Raw genomic sequence first — 18590 nt, 5'->3', positions numbered from 1 at the left:
GTTCTTCAATCAGGGTAATAAATATAACAAGAGTCCAAATTGAATTTTTATATTTAGACAGGATGTTTTAAATGCAAAATGATACAACAAATATTATATTTTATGTTTTTTTAGTTTATTTCTGTACAAATAATTTCAGTCGTTCGATGTATCTGAACCGAGAATCAACGATCCCCATTTCCACGATGAAGCTCACCACGGGTGTACGCCGTATACTCCGGTTTGGATCGGCGCGGCGTAGGCGAATGGTGCTGCAGCATATGTTGAGAGAACCGGAGCAGCGGAGTAGGTACTGACGACGGCAGGCGATGACTTAATTTCAACACGAGATTGGTGCGATGATGATTCAGTTGCTAATCCTGCTCCCAGCAAAGTGGCCACCAAACCAGCTGATCGTTTATGAATGAAGTGACCTTCTGCGAGAGCTTTTGCTTGCAAATGTGCAGCGCGGGCAGCGGCCACTTCAGGTGTTTCTACAACACCTTGCGCACAGCCTTCAGCAGCATACGCGGTTGTTGCGATTGGGGCTCTGTAAGCAACAGTGGCTATGGGAGCAGAGTACGCTACGGGAGCAGCACCAACTGTACTGATAACAGCAGGAGAAGATTTTACATCAACACGAGATTGGTAAGTTGATGCGGCAACAGGGGTTGAAACAGGCGCTACAACAGCCGCAGGAGCAGCATAAGCAGCACGAACTGGGGCCACAATGGGACCAGAAGAGTAAGTGCTGACTACAGCTGGAGACGATTTAATGTCAAAACGAGATTGATAAGACGAAGCGGACGGAGCTGCGATAGCCGCAGGGGCGGCGAAAGCTGCTTGGGCAACTACGGGAGCTGCTGAGTAAGTGCTGACTACGGCGGGAGAGGACTTAATGTCCAATCTTGATTGATACGATGTTGCGGCAGGCGCTGCAATTGCGGCAGGAGCGGCAAAAGCCGCGGGAGCGGCAGAGTAAGTGCTAACTACGGCAGGAGATGACTTAATGTCCAAACGAGTTTGGTAAGATGTTGCGGCAGGTGCTGCAATAGCGGCAGGGGCAGAAATAGCTGCGGGTGCAACTACGGGAGCTGCTGAGTAAGTGTTGACTACGGCGGGAGATGATTTAATGTCTAAACGAGATTGATATGAGGTCGCGGCAGGAGCAGCGATAGCAGCGGGAGCAGCAAAGGCCGCTTGAGCAACAACGGGAGCTGCTGAGTAAGTGCTAACTACGGCAGGAGATGACTTAATGTCCAAACGAGTTTGGTAAGATGTTGCGGCAGGAGCTGCAATAGCGGCAGGGGCAGAAATAGCTGCGGGTGCAACTACGGGAGCTGCTGAGTAAGTGTTGACTACCGTGGGTGATGATTTAATGTCTAAACGAGATTGATATGAGGTCGCAGCAGGAGCGGCGATAGCAGCGGGAGCAGCAAAAGCAGCTTGAGCAGCAAAGGCCGCTGGAGCAGCGATAGCCGCAGATGAAACTACTGGGGCAGCAGAGTAAGTATTGACTACAGCGGGAGAGGACTTGATGTCCACTCGAGACTGGTATGATGAAGCAGCAGGGCCTGCAACGACTGGTGTAGCAAAAGCAGCGGGAGCAGCAGCATAGGTGCTCACTACAGCCGGCGAAGACTTCACGTAGTCCACACGGGAGTGCTGAGAGTACGCTGCAGGAGCAGCAAAGGCACCATTAGCAGCGGCGAATGCGGGACCGGCGACGTATGTCCGAGCGACCGGAGCGACGGCGGCTGATGTCACAATCGAAGGCGATGAGTGGACATCGACTCTGGATTCCGATGTATAGGCCGATGGTGCACCAGAGAAAGCCACAAGGTGTGAAGGCTTTGCCGTGGCTAAAGCCATCAATGAAAACAACACCACCAGCGAATTCATCGTGGTCTGTGTTAGTTCAGACGTAAATAACAAACTGATGCTTTCTTTTGGGTAGTATATCGTTTTTATACTAGTCTCAATACAGCTGAAATAAAAGTCAAGTTCAACAAGTTCTGTCTCATCGGATCGCAAAAATAAAACTACTCGGAAGCTTACATCAACCAATACGAAATAAAATGAGACAAAATATAAATTAAACTGCAACAATCGTAATATACACTACCGGCTATTTAGATCTTCATCAGCTATCCGCTTTGCACCAACTCCGACAACTAATACATTAGTAATAATTATATTTAATTAATTTAGTCACCAGAAAAATTATGTTTACAGCTTAGAATTATCTTATCGGAACTTAGATATTATTTCAAAAAAATAAACATTCCAAATTACTAAAAAAGTGTTGTACGACGTTGTGTTATTTGACGTACTTTAATACTAACATAATTATAAATAACATCCCCCCGTTAAGTTGACAATTCATAATACAACTATGTATTGCATTACAACTAGTGGTCGCCCGCGACTTCATCGGGACAGAAATAAAAAGTAGCCCGTAATATACCCGCAATCATCACTTACCTTCCCCTTAAAACACGTCAAATTCTCCCAGCCTGTTTTGGAGTTTTTTTTCGATGTTACATACAGACACTCAAATTTTATTAATATGTATAGAGTACGTTTAATTGTTTTAGCACGTAAAGCTCTGACGCTTAACCTTTTCAGAGGACACAGAGACAGCGATAGATTATTACTTATTATCGAGAATGATTCTTTTATTGTTAATTTTACAAAGATATTTTATTTACATTATGATTGCTTACGACAATGCTACTTGGGAGAATTAAAAATGCACAATAATAATTGTTATATTTCATAAGTAATATTCTATAATGTACCTGTAACAATTCTTAAAAAAGTTTTTTCAATTCAATGTTTTATTTTATGTTTTTAACAATCAAAATAAAACAAAGTTATAGTGTGTCTACTTTAAATAGATTAGTTTGACAATTCAATTGACAATTCACTATATATGGGTTAAGTAAAATCGATTAGGAATTTTTTTCCATTTTCGATGGTTGTTCTCATAGAACTTGCAATCGATAATCTCGTAATTATTGATTTTGAATTACAATATAAATAAATTTGTTTCTTTCTATTCCTACTTAATCCTTCATAATGACATAAAGAAATAAGACATTCAACCATAAATTGCGGTGTTGACGTACTAAAATATATTTTTTAATAAATTGTTCGATACACAGCCAAATAACAGTAATAAATCAAAAAGTTTTAAAATCCCTAAATTATAGTACGTATTTGTTGGATTAATTTTATTACAAGATCGATTTTCGATAGTTCACAGTTATTCGTTGTGCGCTACACTATGACAACCGTCCATTAAGTACAACATTTATTCTCATACAAAATTAATTCGATATTTTATAGGCGTCAGTTGTCGAACTAATCTATCTTAAATAGACACACTATAATCAAAATTAATGACTGCATGCCAATCTGTTTTTCTAAATATATTTATCTCGTCGGTAATCACAACGTTCTATTTAATTTGTACAAACATTTTATTTACAAAATTTTAATAAGTTCTTGTAACTTTTGAAGGCGATTAAAAAAGACGTTTAAAATTTTCCAAAAGTTGTATACAGTCGTGTTATAGTTACACGGTAATTACAAGGTCATTTATTCGGTACAGACGCATTCGTCATATTAAATGGCGAACTATAGATTTGAATTTCGCGGTTTAATAATGTAGGCAGATCGACTCATTTTTATTCTACCCGCACAAGAGGGTAGTTTGAAATCCCTCACCGCCACGAATGGCACGGGGAACTGCAGGGGCCAGTGCGGGGTAGGCAGTGAGGCGGCACAGTTGAGTGTAAACATTGGGATTCAAGTGAAGTTGGACGTAAAGAGCGCATCGGATGTGTCGGTTTCGTAGCTTATTGGCTTGCTTAAGTTTCGTTCGGTTCAACGATGAAGCATTTAAAGCACGCTTACAGGTGCCTCAGACTATTTGAAAGTAACATTATTCGATTGACACCGTCAGAGTGACCAAGTACCTGAAAGGGGTGAACGGGGCATCGACTTGGTAAGTGCCATTTCATCTATTTACAATATTACAACACCCCCTGCCGCACGATCCTCACCCGTCGTATACGGCACATATTACTCTACCCACTAATAAAATTAAGAAAAGGTACTAACTTGTTTTGTTCTAATTATGAAATATGTGAATTTTAAGTGCCGTAGCATAGTTTGTTGTTTATTGTGGACGTAATGTATAAAATCGATAATGTTCTTTTTAATAATTTTAGAACATATTACCTCAAGTTTAGGTACGAATTTTTATCCTATACATATCCTGTTTCTTAATGCATTAAGTATATAATATATGATTAAATTTAAAATGAAACAAATTTTATAACTGAATTAATTTAATTCGGAAGTGTATTCATCAAACATACATCCTGAGTACAGCAGGTCGTTTATCCCAGATTCAATTATTTACCAAGCGTGGACGCCGTAAGCTTTAGGGAGTACAGCGGAGTAAGTAAGAGGAGATGACACCAAAGTGGGCGCAGAGTACGCGGATACGTAGGGAGAGTAAGAGGAGTAGGTGAGAGGAGCGACAGGGGATACGACAGCGCCGTGGGTGACAGGGGAGACGAGAGTGCTGTAAGTCAGGGGCGCGACGGAACGCTTGCGGAGATGGTGGACGCCAGAGAGTGCCTTCGCCTGATAGTGGGCAAGGCGAGCGGAGACGACTTCGGGGGTGTCCAGGGGTACGCCATTGACTGCGTCGAGTACCACGGCCGGAGAGTTGGGCGCTTGAGAGAGAGCAGCCACAGCGGGGGTGACGTACGAAGCCTGGTAGAGGGAGGGCGCGTACAGCGGCGTGCCATGGTACACGCTGGAGCTGTACTGCGACAACGAGCTGACTGCCGGCACCGCGCTGTATGCCAATGGCGCCACTAGCCCGGGCTTGGCCGCCGCCATCGCCACTACGCATAACAACACCACCAATTTCGACATTATGGTCTGCGTTGAGTACTCGGTGCGAGCTGTCGAAAGAATAAAGATCTACTGATGTCTAACGCACGCCTTGAGATGTTTATATACCGGTCTTCTAGGCTAATGTTCAACAAAAAATGAAATACGTCACCTTCAAAATTTCACATCAACGTTGATAATCTGAAGCATTGTCACACGACATTGTTTTGATTAAGAAATAGTCGTTTATATGATAATGTCAAGTTAGACGGAAGTCAGTAATATGGTTTAAAGAATTGTGTTTAGTAGTTTATAAATCAGATTGGTTGTATGCATAACTCAACAATCTTGTGGTAAAATTTAATTTTTTGTCGTATGCAAGCGATAGATGAAAAATTCAAATCGAGTGTGAGTTTAAGAATATTACGGTCCATACCACTTAGAATAAAAATTAAGAATTTTGGAACTAATGCGACGAAGCAGTTTGTATTGTTTACTTTCTGTTAATAATTAATAGTACAATAAACCTACAACGTTAACGGTTCAGGAATGGTAAGGGATGAATACCAAAGTTTAGAGAGTTTATTGTTATCCCAATTAATCACATGTTAAAATGGTGATAACTTAATTAATAAATTCTAATTAAATTGTTCCTTTTACACAAATACGGAAATATTACAATTTCTTATCAATCTAATTATTTGGTATAGAGGAATCTTAATATAGTAGGCTTTAAACTTGAAATAAAGTGGCAATAACGATTAAGCTAATTAAAGTGATAATGTAAATTATTCGATGGTAGCAAAAAACTCTTATCACCCCACACATAATATTTGTATCAACTTCCGCGTAACTTGACATTTCGTCTAAACTAGACTACACCTGTTTCATAACCATAACGACGATAAGTGTCCACGTACCGTGTGGATAAATTAGGTACATTTTTTGCTGGATGACCGGTATATAAACATCTCAAGGCGTGCGTTAGACATCATTAGATCTTTATTCTTTCGACAGCTCGCACCGACTACTCAACGCAGACCATAATGTCGAAATTGGTGGTGTTGTTATGCGCAGTGGCGATGGCAGCGGCCAAGCCCGGGCTAGTGGCGCCAGTGGCATACAGCGCGGTGCCGGCAGTCAGCTCGTTGTCGCAGTACAGTTCCAGCGTGTACCACGGCTCACCGCTGTACACCCCCTCACTCTACCAAGCCTCGTACGTTACCCCTGCATTCGCTGCTCTCACTCAAGCACCCAACTCCCCGGCTGTGGTACTCGACGCCGTCAACGGCGTGCCCCTGGACACCCCCGAGGTTGTCTCCGCTCGTCTTGCCCACTACCAGGCGAAGGCGCTCTCTGGCGTCCACCATCTCCGCAAGCGTTCCGTCGCACCTCTGACTTACAGCACACTGGTCTCCCCTGTCACCCACGGCGCTGTCGTATCCCCTGTCGCTCCTCTCACCTACTCCTCTTACTCTCCCTATGTATCCGCGTACTCTGCGCCCGCTTTGGTGTCATCTCCTCTTACTTACTCCGCTGTACTCCCTAAAGCTTACGGCGTCCACGCTTGGTAAATAATGTAAACTGTGATCAACGACTTATGTGTAATATATAATAACAATTAAATAAACAATTTTTCATGCAAATCTTCTTATTATTTTAAACTATTAGGTACCAGTCAACAACTGCGTAATAAGTTAATTAGTAGAAAAGTTTTGTTGTAATAGTTAAAATTATTTTGTAAGCTAGTCGTATTTTGTGATATTGCAAATAATACACATTGTATAAGAGGACGTTTATTTCCTACCCATTACGATTATCTTGTCTTATCGTAACATTTTATCACAGAACCTCAACGTTCTGTAAAAATACACAATGTCATTCTTTAATCTTTGATAAAACAAAGACATAATACAAATGTTACTCTAGTCGTAACCTATAGTTATTTTGTACGGTTTGCTGAACGATTTGTGATGCTAAACGGGAAACAAATTTAATTCTTTGCCTGTATATAGTATGATAGTTAAATGAAAAAACTAAGGACGACCAGCAAATTATCACTAAAAGAAATAATAAAAATAAGTTGTATTCAAATAATTAAAATGAATAATTATATTTTGTGTGTGTGTTGGAGGTCAAATTCTAATCTGCTTCCCTTTCCTAACGATTTGTAATAATGAATGTGAAGGGAAATAAATCCTCTCTCTGCGCGACTTAACTTATATTTATTAGTAGGTAACACATTCGCAAACTGACAATAAACAGTTGAAAAATTGTGAAGAAATGTGGACCTAACATTTTTTAATAATTTTTTAACTTATTTTTTTTTGTCAAAAACACAAACACAACATGACTCACATAAATCGGGAAACAAAATTGACCAAACAAGTTAAACTGGCAGACAACTCTACACTAATTTATTTTATCTAACAAATATGCAGGATGGGAAAATGTTTTAGAAATACTTTGTCGATTCCACCTGCTTTTCTTATGCTCAATTGTATATGTAGGTTAAACGCTATTTCTAAAGTCCGTCGGTGAAAAAAATAAGACATAAAATAAGTTCTTGCTAATTTTATTATTTAAAAAATATTAACAACTAAATAATGACTTGCTTATATATCAAGTGTAAAATCCATCCGTTAGTCTTGAAATTTAATAGTGACCCAGAGCAGCGTGCGCCGAACCGAAGCCCTGGCCACCGTAGTGTCCGGCGCCGAAGTTACCCGCGAAAGTGTGGGTGAGAGGAGCAGCTGGCACGAATGATGTCAGCACCGGCTTAACGACCGGCACGACTGCAACAACAGCTGGGGATGTGCGCACATCTACGCGGTGCTGGTGGGAAACAGCGACCGGAGCCACGTGAGCTATCGGTGCAACGTGTTCGTAAGGAGCCACAACATGCGGCGACCGTTTGTACAAATGATGGCCGTTTCCTACTCCGTGTCCCAACAAACCATGACCTGCGATTCCATGGCCAGCGAAACCAGCGCCAGCCAGTCCGTGACCAGCGAAGCCTGTGGTGGCGAGTCCATGGCTGCCGAGTCCAGCGCCAGCAAGTCCAGCAGCAGCAAGGCCAGCGCCGGCGAGTCCACCGCTCACAATTCCGTGACCGCCGAGTCCAGCGCCGGCGAGGCCGCCAGCGCCGGCTATTCCGTGACCGCCGAGGCCGTAGCCGCCGAGACCAGCTCCTGCAACTCCATGACCAGCCAGTCCATTACCTAGGATGCCATGATGGAGAGGAATCGCAGCTACTACCGGAGCATGGACTGCGTGCACTGCTGGCACCACAGCGTGGCCCTGGCACAAGGCGAGACTGATGAGTAGGAGTCCGAACTTCAACATTTTTAACTTATATATAATTTACTACTTAACGCTAGAATATTTCGGAGTAAACTAATGATATCCAGGCGGGAAACTATCTACTTATACTATGAAAGCAAAGTACTATGAATCACAGTGACAGGGATCTACGAGCTAATAATAGATTCGATACGGCGTTGAACACCGTCGACTTACTAGAAAAAATTTGGTGTTCACGTCCTTTTGATTAGTAATGAACAATACGAGACATTAGAATGTTGAGGTGAAGGTTTCTGTCAGCCATATTTTAGTTTTACTTTAGTGATGGTTAATAGGTTTAACGCAAAATTGGATATTATAGAGCATCATCTCTATCTAAAGTTTGAGGTATGTTAAAAGCCCTCGGAAAACAGGTACAAAAAGAAGTAAAAAAATATAACCTCAATACAAAAAAATCAAGAAACCCAGTCTCTAAATGGATGTAATAACGCCATCTATGGAATGCATTTTAAATCGAATATTTCAAAAAAATGTTAACTAAATCAATTGTAATGTTACATATATAACACTGTTATTTTAGAATACAACAGTTGTTCGAAAACATCGACACATTATTAAGCATTGTAAAAAAAGTTATATCGAGTTGGTTTCGAACTTGTTTTTCACTGATATTACTAAAACTATAGACTATTACTTACGTCCAATGTATTATATTTTGTACAGGTGTAATACACACACCGGGGAAAAACGAATTGAATGACATCTAACCAAAATTATGCATTTATGTGAGAGCTCTTACAGGTATTAGATAAATTCTCCTCAAAATTATTTTTCATATTAATTAACAAACAAACTAAAAATCATTAATTTACAAACGCATCCTAACATAGTACTTACTAATTAAAATATAAAAACTATGAGATACAGTTACAAAATATTGTTGCATAACATAGATACAAGATGAATTAAAGTGCAAGATCAATTACAATTTCATGAATCACGATAATAAAAAAACGTGCATCTCAATCCGGCCAATGGCCCCGACCCTATGATGTAACGGACCCGACACCATCGGCCGAGAACTTGAACATTGCGCAGTCACAACCGCATTGAATACCGTTAACTTACTATAAAATATCAATCTCACTCACTATTATACTTACTAACAAATTAGATATCAAAATGATTGCCCTTCTTCTAATCGTGTTCGTAAACCAAGCGAGTACTAATTTAGTTCCATTAATATACGCAGCACCTAGCGCAGTGTCTCATCAATCTAGGATAGATATAAAACATACATCGAATTACCTAGCAACGCCTTTAGTGTATAGTCCGGGGACTATTTTATCAAATGTCCCGAAGCTAACGACGCACGGTGAAATTGTGCTCCCTATGATACCAGAAACTGTTTTAACGCCAATAGCTCTGACGCTGTATACACCGCTATCCAGAGCTCTTGGTCAGCCCATATCTATTGATAAAATGCAAGAAGCCCAAGATACGCTAATGATAATAGAAAATGTGACGGAGTCTAAAACACAAAAGTTAAGTGAAAAGTCGTGAGTGAAATAAGTTTCGTCCTTTAAAGAAAATTTGTGCCTGATTAAAAATTAGTTAAATGTTATCTTAACCATGATTTTGAAAATTGTTTTTATATTATATTATATATTAAATAAATTACTATTGTAACATGTCATGAATTATGCTAATTTTAAACACCGACAGTATTTTCTTTCTCGAAATTGTTTTTAAATATTTTACCTAAAAACTATGTAACTATTTGCCTAGTCACAAATTTGTGAGGAACTGTTGTGTTTGTGTCTGCGCATGCATTTTTCATGTCTTGTAAGGGTAAATTTTAAATTAAACAATTAATGAACTTAAACATGTATTATTCGGAATTTCAACAAATTTTAACTCATTACAAAATTCTTTTTATTTAAATAGTACAAAAGTTTGTAAGCCATATAATACCAGCAATTATACATCTTATGTACAGACTATTAAAAAAGAAAATCTTAATGACAACAATGCCGTGGTGGTATACATTTAGTAAGTAAGGTTTACCTTTTTACTTCTTGAAGAAGAAAGGAGAGTAGCCATAGGGATAAGTTGAAATGTATGAAGTAGAGATTAAGGGGGCCGCAGCGGCGTAGGTACCAGGGTACCAAGAGGAAGTGTAGGTAGTGGGAGCAAAATAGGAGGCGATCAGAGGGGCAGAACGCTTCTTGATGAAATGGGCGGGTGTTAGATAGGAGAGAGGAGTGTGTACCAAAGGTACTTCATTGGTGTAAGAAGCTGAGTAGGTAGTCGCGACGGGTGTGCCTGTAAAATAAGTGTTGTGGGCGAGGACGGGTGTGGTGAGCAAGGCAGCGGATCTCTTCTTGATTAAATGGGCTGTGGTGAAGACGGGAGACGAGTGCAGCACCGGTGTGGTGTGGACGAACGATGATGGGTACGAATACGAATAAGTTGTAGCTAGAGGGGCGCTGGCGATGTATGTTGTAGGTGTAATGAAGCCCGGTGATCGCTTTTTAATGTAATGAGCGAAGGGGTACGCCGCAGAGTAGAACAGTGGTGATGGATGGATGACACTGCTGGCCTGCTGCGAGATTGTAGTCTTCGCTGGCTCCACCAAAGTAGTCGTGTATGTAGTAGGGAAGAGCAGGTCGGGCTTGGCCGCCGCCACCGCCAGGAGAGTGCACAACACCACCAGCTTGAACATTGTGGTCTGTGTTGTTCGACTTAGTGACAACTGATACATGAACACTACGATGTATCGTATTTATAGAAAGTATTCGCAAAAGATAAGGGCGATCTTATTTCGCAAAACCGGTGCGAAGACATCGCCCAGGAAGTAGATATTAAAACCGGACAAGGACATCGAGGCAATCGGCCCGCTCGAGTCCATCATTTGCAAGCCCTTTTACAAAGACTCGTTATCTAAAGTGCAACTTATTACAGTCGATTTCATACAAAGATAATCTGGCTATACAATGCAACAATTTAATTTAAAACTCTATTTTTAACTTCGAATTAACTTCAATACGATGAAAATAATGTCAATATCAGAGTAGGACTAGTGCATGACATAGTGCCATCTGTCGGCTACATTTTAAAATTTAAGTACTAATAATTCAAACAAAATAAACTGTAACCCTATTGTAATTATAGTTTATTATTAACATGACTGTACACCTGTGCAAACCACCAAGATTGTTGCTATTCCTCAATAGTGAGATTTAATACGTCATTGTGGGTTTCAACTGTAGTGATTTATAATCATACATACATATTGTAGTCTATATTTTGTCAAAGAGAATGAAAGGGATGTCTCTAAAAGGCCAGCAACGCATCTGCGGTTCGTCTGGCATTGCACGGGCGTCGATAAAAACCTCGGTGTTCCCGCTGCTCGTTTGCCCCTTTCTCTTATAAAAAAATGTCAGTAATAATACATCACTGTATGAAGTGGAGTTTTGAGAGTATTTCAAAAATACTTGTGGTATGCGTTTTCATTACGTCATAGACAAAAAATGTCAAATATATGAGATTGGTCGCAGTACTTTACTTCGATTGGAACGCTGTACAAATCCAGTACTGTCGGCTTTCTCAAAAATTTTCGTGCTGGACTCTCTGTGGTTACATGGCACGATATCTATCTATAAAGAAAGTAGTGTTAGTTACACATTTTTTTAATTTTTTATTATACACAATGTTTTAATATACACAAACTCAAGAACGGCTTTATCGATATGGCTGAAATTTGGTGAGGAGGTAGCTTAGAGCCAGGAGACGGACATAGGATACTATTTTTTTTTTCGAAGTTGTGCTTTTTTTTAACTTACTAATATTATAAATGTGAATGTTTCGATGTATGTGATGTGGATGGACGGGTGTTTGAAGATATCTCTAGAACGACTGAAAGGATTTCGATTAAATTTGGCATACGTATAGAACACATAGGCTACACTAATTAAGTTTTTTATATATCCACGTAAACGGAGTCGCGGGCGACAGCTAGTGTATAATATACATACGTACCCGCGAAAACCATAACAAAAATTAACCATCGTTCATGTAATGTTTTTATGATTCACTTTTAAGCGTGTACTTAACTTAACTATATATAAAAAAAAACTTAATTGTACTCGTGTTTCGAAACGTATAGAATTACATGAAATCGTGGAGCACCGAGCACGTGCTATTGTTTCATTTCCAGGTCACTTAAGATCCACGCACTATGACAGCCTTTTGAATCCATTACTGCAATAAAAATAGGTTAACACGCTTAACAACAGATTTATCTATTATAATACGAAACATACCACAACATGTATTTATGTTGAATGATAAAAATATTTGAATCATCAAATTTTTTATAACATGCAGCATGTACTTTGCATGTGATAGGAGTGATTTTATTCTTTAACCTCTTCATTTTGTTTTTTATTTTTAATTTCAGAACAATACATTAAGATTGTAAACTTGTAACATGAACGTGAACCAAGTTATTGCGTGATCAAATCATATACAAATTAGTTTATTTCTAACCCCAATTGTACAAAAATAAGCCCTGAAATGTTGAATTTATTTCCTAAATTTTATTTTTGAATGATAAGTTTTTCACGATGTTAAAAGTTATTGTAATTAATTGAAAGGTTAGTAACTTGTAGCAAATTTCAAAGCGACTGAAGCTTATTTTTAATACGACAAGTAGTATAAATGTCAACTGAGAACAAAAGTTATTGATATGAAAAGAAAAAACTATTTACATACATTAAGACACTTAAATCATTTCTCAAAACTTGTTATTTCAAGGTTTTTACTGTGTTCCGGGAGTGTCCAATGCTCTAAAAAATAGTATATATAGCGAACGAATCCAGTCTTCAACATCAGTTTCTACATTGAGAAATCTGCCTTCATACAAAATGATGAAATTAGTGGTTCTTTCCTGCCTGGTGGCTTGCGCCATGGCCAGCGCCTACGCGCCTGGTCTAGCATATAGCGCATACGGCGCATACCCATATGCGTATGGAGCATACAACGGAGCTTATGGCTTCGCACCCCTCGCGTACAGTGGTGCCTACCTGCAGCCGAGCAACTACCGCGGCCCTCTGTCTCTTGCACCCGGCCAGCCCGCTGACACCCTCGGCGCTGACGGCAGGCCCCTGGACACCTTGGAGGTCAACTTGGACCGCTCTGCTCACATAACCGCAAAGGCCCTCGACAGCGGTCTCCATCTGCTGAAGAAGCGCTCCGTGGTTGCGCCGGCAGTGGTGGCTCCGATTGCCGCTCCCATTGCGCCTGTCGCCACCTCTCTGATTACCCCAGCGACCCCCATCACCTACGCCGCGCCTATCGCCCCCGCCGCAGTCGCTTACGGCCCGACTTACACTCACTACTTGTAAAATATTACTTGTAACAATGATACAGAACGGCAATAAACGTATGAAGATTTATTTCTTGATTTTTTCTTATAACTTATATTTTTATGTGTATGCAGTATTTTGTAATGGTTAAAATAAGACACATAATCTATAACGTCTAATACATAAGTTTATGTGCTTACACTTGATACAATTTGACCAATTAGAAAGTCCAAAGTCCGTCGTTTCGGAGATGATCGGGAACAAACACGGTTTGGACGAACATACAAACAGGACAGGCAAACAGTCAAAAATTTCAAATATTGCTTTTTCGTTATCAGCGACACAAAATATTAAATATTATTTTTTGTCGATATTACATACAGACACTTCTAGTTTATTAATTTGCATAAATATAGAAAATACGTCAGTAAATGAATACTAATAAAATCTGTTTATTTATAACCTTGGTTGCTTTACTAGGTTTACCTGTACTAAAGGGACCGCTTCCCTCACATATTGTATAATTTTAACGTGTCGAAAAAAAATTACAACTATAAGAAAACTCTAGTAGTAATGATATATACGAGACCATAAATATAAGAAAAGCTACAAGATATAAGTTATTTATACAATTGACCATTAACATTATAAAAAAAAATAGCTGAATAGTAGCTTCTGCAACAACATTCATCTTTTTAAGATAATATGCTAGTTCTGTTTTTTGTTACAAAATACTCCTTTATGACATCATTTATCCATATGAAAAGGGGAAGTTCGCGTCTGTAAACAAAACAATCCATTAACTAAGGGACCATAATATTAATTTCGATTAAATAGTGTAACTAACTCGACTTTCTTTTACATATTTTTATATTAAAAAAAATATGCAAATTATTAATTTTTTTTGAATATTAAAGTAAACAACCTCAGACTTTATTTGTGCTACATGGGTAAAATATGTACTGAGTTGCCATAATACTAGTTGTATTAATTAAATAAAGTTCCGCAAGTAAAATTATCATAAATAATCTGTGACGCATGTTTTGTAACATTTCCTATAACACTTTCATTGACATTCAACTTAAGAAAGATCGCTTACAGAACTTTTATTATATTTCATATTTTAATCCGTCGTTGAGTCGTCGCGGTCAACGTCTTTCATAATACCTTAAAATTAATATTCCCTACACGTGCCTAAAAGCTAGCATAAATGATTAGTATGTTTGGCACATGGTTACAATTATGGGATAAAGTAAAGAAAATGTAAGTTTTATAACCTTTATTTAAGTTTTTTTTTTATAATAAGTATTATGTTACAGGACGCGAGTGACGTGTGTAGCGGTGCGGGCGTAGGCAACAGGGCTGATGTAGGAAGCGGCGTAAGGTGCGGTGTAGGCAACACGAACTGCGGGGGCGATCAGTGGGGTCGCGACATGTGCCAGTGGGGCTGCGATCACTGGAGTGATCACGGAGCGCTTCTTCAGCAGGTGGAATCCGTTGTCAAGCGCCTTGGCGGTGTAGTGTGCGGCACGGTTCAGGTTAACGTCAAGGGTGTCGAGGGGCCTGCCGTCAGCGGCAAGGATGTTGGCGGACTGTCCTGGCGCTAGGGACAACGGACCGCGGTAGTTGTAAGGCGCGGCGAGAGGCGCGCTGTAGGCAAGTGCCGCAGGGTAGGCGTAGGGCGCCGAGTAGGCGAGGGGCGCGATAAGGCTCGCAGTCGCGGCGGCCAACAGGCAAGACAACACCACCAGCTTCATCATGTTTGTAGTGGTCTGTGTTGTTTACGTGTGAACACTGATACGGTTCTTTAATTTCAGTCCGCTTTATATATGAATATGTAGAAAGTATTAACAATAAACTGTTCGACGGAAGACGTTGACCGTGAAGGTTCAACTAAAAATGATAACATGCAAATTTAAATTTCATGGATACGTATAACTTCAATAAGAATTGAACAAAACTTTATGTGGTTATCATAAAAGTTAACAACATAAAATAATAAATAAACCAAATACATACATTTTGCATTAGAACCACGGTTGTATACCCGTCGTGGGTTTTACTGCATAAATTTTTCATTAACGATATCAATCCTTTCTTCTTACAAATAAGCCCTTACTGACATTATGTGTTAATCGACCATCTTGTCAAAGTGCTGCATCAGTTAAACCCTCTTGTTTAGCCTATTTGGCAGGGAAAAAAAATTATAATATGTATCTATTTTTCTTTAGAACTTTATTATTTTGTTGCAAAAGAAATACGATATTTAATGGAAATGCAGAAATTTTTTTGCTATTTTTGCTGACTACTTTAGTAATAAAAAAAATTATATACTTATCATGTATAAAACATTTTCTATAAAAGTAAGTAAGAAACGATCTGATCTTTTAGTTTAATCGGCAGTTTAAAAATGTTTTTCACGGCCAACGTCTTTCGGTAATAGTTTTGATTAATAATTGAACTTGTATAAAAGCGGACTGAAATTAAAGGACCGTATCAGTGTTCACACGTAAACAACACAGACCACTACAAACATGATGAAGCTGGTGGTGTTGTCTTGCCTGTTGGCCGCCGCGTCTGCTAGCCTCCTCGCGCCCCTTGCTTACTCAACGCCATACGCCTACCCTGCGGCTCTTGCTTACAGTGCGCCCCTCGTCGCCCCGTACAACTACCGTGGCCCTCTGTCCCTGGCGCCAGGACAGCCCGCCAACATTCTTGCCGCTGACGGCAGACCCCTTGACACCCTCGACGTCAACCTGAACCGCGCCGCACACTACACTGCCAAGGCGCTCGACAACGGATTCCACTTGCTGAAGAAGCGCTCCGTGATCACTCCAGTGATCGCAGCCCCATTGACCCATGTCGCGACCCCACTGATCACGCCCGCAGTGCGTGTCGCCTACACCGCGCCCTACGCCGCCTCCTACATCACGCCTGTGGCCTACGCCCGCACCGCTACACACGTTACTCACGTCCTGTAAAATACGAAATATTTTTAATTGTATAAAAGAAAATAAAATAAATGAATTAAAGTTTTAAATCTACTTCTCTGGTTTCATTATTAAAATTATATCATAGTAGTAGATTGGTTCAACTATTTGCCATCGGCAACGCATTTAAGGCCAGATTGAATATTCGATCTCGAAAAACTTTTACTTATTCGCAATATTTTTAAATGTTCAATCCATTTCTATCGAATTTCAAACAAGATCAAAGAAGAATAAATATCGGTCCGACAATTTTCGCAATGTAATAAGTAATCTTAGACAAAATACAAAGTAAATATTATATTTTTGTCAAAGATTGAATAATTATTTCTGCCGTAAATTGTTTTCTCGTTCCTGCGCCAATTTTTTTTTCAAAAAAGTTTAATTTTTAAGAACATTTCATATAAGCTGAATGGAATAGTGAAATTTAATTTTGGGACTTTTTTCAAACGTGTACCGTGTACTGAAAAATTACAAATGCTACAGGCGACGACAAAACAGCTCAAACGATGGTCTTATTAATTCATAATAAAGTTATGCATATATTCTTACATGGAAGGTATTAGTTAACTTGTTATGTAAGAAATTTACACTTATATAAACAAAACATTTATTTTTATTTCTTAAGGTTATAAACCTGTAAAATTGTTTTCTTTTGCTTTAATTCAACTCACGTGATCGATCAGCCTGCTGAGTATAGGATCTTATTCTCCAATTTACGTAATATTTGAGAGCAATCTAAACCTTCATAATAACTATATATTTAAATAATACCCATATCCTATTACCTAATATATTTAAATTAGTTGTAAAAAAACAATTTAATAATACGTTGATTAATTGAACCCATTATTCTTATTTAATTTTAATTATATAAAATTTTTGTTACATTTAAATTACTTCCCTATATTTTTCGTGGAACATTTATACAGATAAAAATAAACAAACCTAAAAAATTGTTATTTATTCAATAGAAATAATGAGGCAAAATATAATAATTAATAATGCCCTAGTAAACAATGAACTTTAGCTGCCCTGCAAAAGTAGTCTCGTCACGGTCAACGATGCATTCTGGCGACGCCTATCAACTTACTCTGAGAATGCACCTATATAAGCGGATAGGTGCGATGTCACTACATCAGTGTTTGCACGTCCAGTGAACAGCACAGACCAAGTCCAAGATGATGAAACTGGTGGTGTTTTCCTGCCTCTTGGCTGCCGCAAGCGCCGGCATCGTCGCGCCCCTCACCTACGGTGCGTTCCTGGCGCCCGGAAACTACCGCGGGCCAGTGTCCTTGGCTCCCGGACAGCCCGCCAGCATCCTCGCTGCCGACGGCAGGCCTTTCGACACACTGGACGTCAACTTGGACCGCTCTGCTCACTACACCGCTAAGGCCCTAAACGGCTTCCATCTCCTGAAGAAACGGTCCATTGTCGCCCCTGTCGTCGCCCCTATCGCCGCCCCAATTGTTGCTGCGCCCGTCGCCCGCTTCGCCGCCCCACTAATCAGCCACACTGTGCCTTTTGCCTACGGCGCCCACATTGCGCCTCTTGCTGTCAGCCACGCCGCCCTCACCCACGTTTTGTAGATTACAAGTGGAGCACCATAAGTTTAAATGCAAATAAACATTTAAATGAAACAAAAACATATAATCTTTCATTCTATTTAAATATTAGATACTTACTTTCGCCCTCACTATTTTAGATTTATAGGATAAGAAAAGTTCACTATGTCAACCTGTGGTTGTCCACAACTGGACATACCAGTAGACCTCATTGTTCAAACCATTATCAATTGACAGACGACCGGTCATCGCGCTCGTTGTCTCTTTAGCTTACACCTACAAAGGCAATGTGCCTTTTGCGATCAATCATGCAGCCCTAAACAACGTTTTGCGGAACATGTGACACGAGCAGTTACAATACAAATAAACATTAATGGTTAACATTAATGTATTGACTCGCTTAGCTGCTACTAAGCGGTGAGTTTTTGTATGTTTTAGCGTTTTTTCCGCTCACTCCTAATATTATGTATATT

General features: G+C 39.7%; 8 protein-coding genes across 8 annotated transcripts; 4 read left to right on the top strand and 4 right to left on the bottom strand.

Moving 5' to 3' along the window:
* Nucleotides 1-93: 93 nt before the first annotated feature.
* On the bottom strand, nt 94-4987 carry LOC106120958 (ice-structuring glycoprotein). Its single transcript, XM_013316429.1, has 2 exons — nt 4412-4987; nt 94-1966 (listed from the first exon to the last, which is right to left on the bottom strand). Exons 1-2 carry the CDS (start codon nt 4933-4935, stop codon nt 193-195), a joined length of 2298 nt encoding a protein of 765 aa, XP_013171883.1. The 5' UTR covers nt 4936-4987; the 3' UTR covers nt 94-192.
* Nucleotides 4988-5870: 883 nt separating this feature from the next.
* On the top strand, nt 5871-6520 carry LOC106121480 (uncharacterized). Its single transcript, XM_013317167.1, has one exon. The coding sequence runs from the start codon at nt 5940-5942 to the stop codon at nt 6465-6467; it is 528 nt and encodes a 175-aa protein (XP_013172621.1). The 5' UTR covers nt 5871-5939; the 3' UTR covers nt 6468-6520.
* A 931-nt stretch (nt 6521-7451) lies between these two features.
* LOC106121479 (larval cuticle protein F1) lies at nt 7452-8301 on the bottom strand. Its single transcript, XM_013317166.1, has one exon. The coding sequence runs from the start codon at nt 8236-8238 to the stop codon at nt 7549-7551; it is 690 nt and encodes a 229-aa protein (XP_013172620.1). The 5' UTR covers nt 8239-8301; the 3' UTR covers nt 7452-7548.
* A 1803-nt stretch (nt 8302-10104) lies between these two features.
* LOC106121477 (uncharacterized) lies at nt 10105-10966 on the bottom strand. The gene has a single exon (XM_013317165.1). The coding sequence runs from the start codon at nt 10958-10960 to the stop codon at nt 10268-10270; it is 693 nt and encodes a 230-aa protein (XP_013172619.1). The 5' UTR covers nt 10961-10966; the 3' UTR covers nt 10105-10267.
* A 2130-nt stretch (nt 10967-13096) lies between these two features.
* Nucleotides 13097-13655, top strand: LOC106121481 (uncharacterized). Its single transcript, XM_013317168.1, has one exon. It carries the CDS (start codon nt 13125-13127, stop codon nt 13602-13604), a length of 480 nt encoding a protein of 159 aa, XP_013172622.1. The 5' UTR covers nt 13097-13124; the 3' UTR covers nt 13605-13655.
* A 1176-nt stretch (nt 13656-14831) lies between these two features.
* Nucleotides 14832-15351, bottom strand: LOC106121136 (uncharacterized). Its single transcript, NM_001312499.1, is given in 1 exon segment — nt 14832-15351. A coding segment is annotated over 1 exon segment (447 nt). The 5' UTR covers nt 15326-15351; the 3' UTR covers nt 14832-14878.
* Nucleotides 15352-16050: 699 nt separating this feature from the next.
* On the top strand, nt 16051-16573 carry LOC106121095 (uncharacterized). Its single transcript, XM_013316595.1, has one exon. It carries the CDS (start codon nt 16100-16102, stop codon nt 16544-16546), a length of 447 nt encoding a protein of 148 aa, XP_013172049.1. The 5' UTR covers nt 16051-16099; the 3' UTR covers nt 16547-16573.
* Nucleotides 16574-17695: 1122 nt separating this feature from the next.
* On the top strand, nt 17696-18193 carry LOC106121096 (uncharacterized). The gene has a single exon (XM_013316596.1). The coding sequence runs from the start codon at nt 17734-17736 to the stop codon at nt 18139-18141; it is 408 nt and encodes a 135-aa protein (XP_013172050.1). The 5' UTR covers nt 17696-17733; the 3' UTR covers nt 18142-18193.
* The last annotated feature ends 397 nt before the right edge of the window (nt 18194-18590 follow it).

The sequence above is a fragment of the Papilio xuthus genome, unplaced genomic scaffold (genome assembly GCF_000836235.2).
Source record: "Papilio xuthus unplaced genomic scaffold, Pxut_1.1 DF826945.1, whole genome shotgun sequence".
In the NCBI taxonomy this organism is placed as follows: Eukaryota; Metazoa; Arthropoda; class Insecta; order Lepidoptera; family Papilionidae; genus Papilio; species Papilio xuthus.
This window is presented reverse-complemented; position numbering and strand designations above follow the sequence as displayed.

Coding starts and splice junctions, on each gene's coding strand:
- LOC106121095 (XM_013316595.1), top strand. CDS start 16,100: ATGATGAAGCTGGTGGTGTTGTCTTGCCTGTTGGCCGCCGCGTCTGCT.
- LOC106121481 (XM_013317168.1), top strand. CDS start 13,125: ATGATGAAATTAGTGGTTCTTTCCTGCCTGGTGGCTTGCGCCATGGCC.
- LOC106121477 (XM_013317165.1), bottom strand. CDS start 10,960: ATGTATCAGTTGTCACTAAGTCGAACAACACAGACCACAATGTTCAAG.
- LOC106120958 (XM_013316429.1), bottom strand. CDS start 4,935: ATGTCGAAATTGGTGGTGTTGTTATGCGTAGTGGCGATGGCGGCGGCC. Junction 1,967..4,411: donor GCTTACGGCGTCCACGCTTG/GTAAATAATTGA, acceptor CTTTTATTTCAG/CTGTATTGAGACTAGTATAA.
- LOC106121480 (XM_013317167.1), top strand. CDS start 5,940: ATGTCGAAATTGGTGGTGTTGTTATGCGCAGTGGCGATGGCAGCGGCC.
- LOC106121479 (XM_013317166.1), bottom strand. CDS start 8,238: ATGTTGAAGTTCGGACTCCTACTCATCAGTCTCGCCTTGTGCCAGGGC.
- LOC106121096 (XM_013316596.1), top strand. CDS start 17,734: ATGATGAAACTGGTGGTGTTTTCCTGCCTCTTGGCTGCCGCAAGCGCC.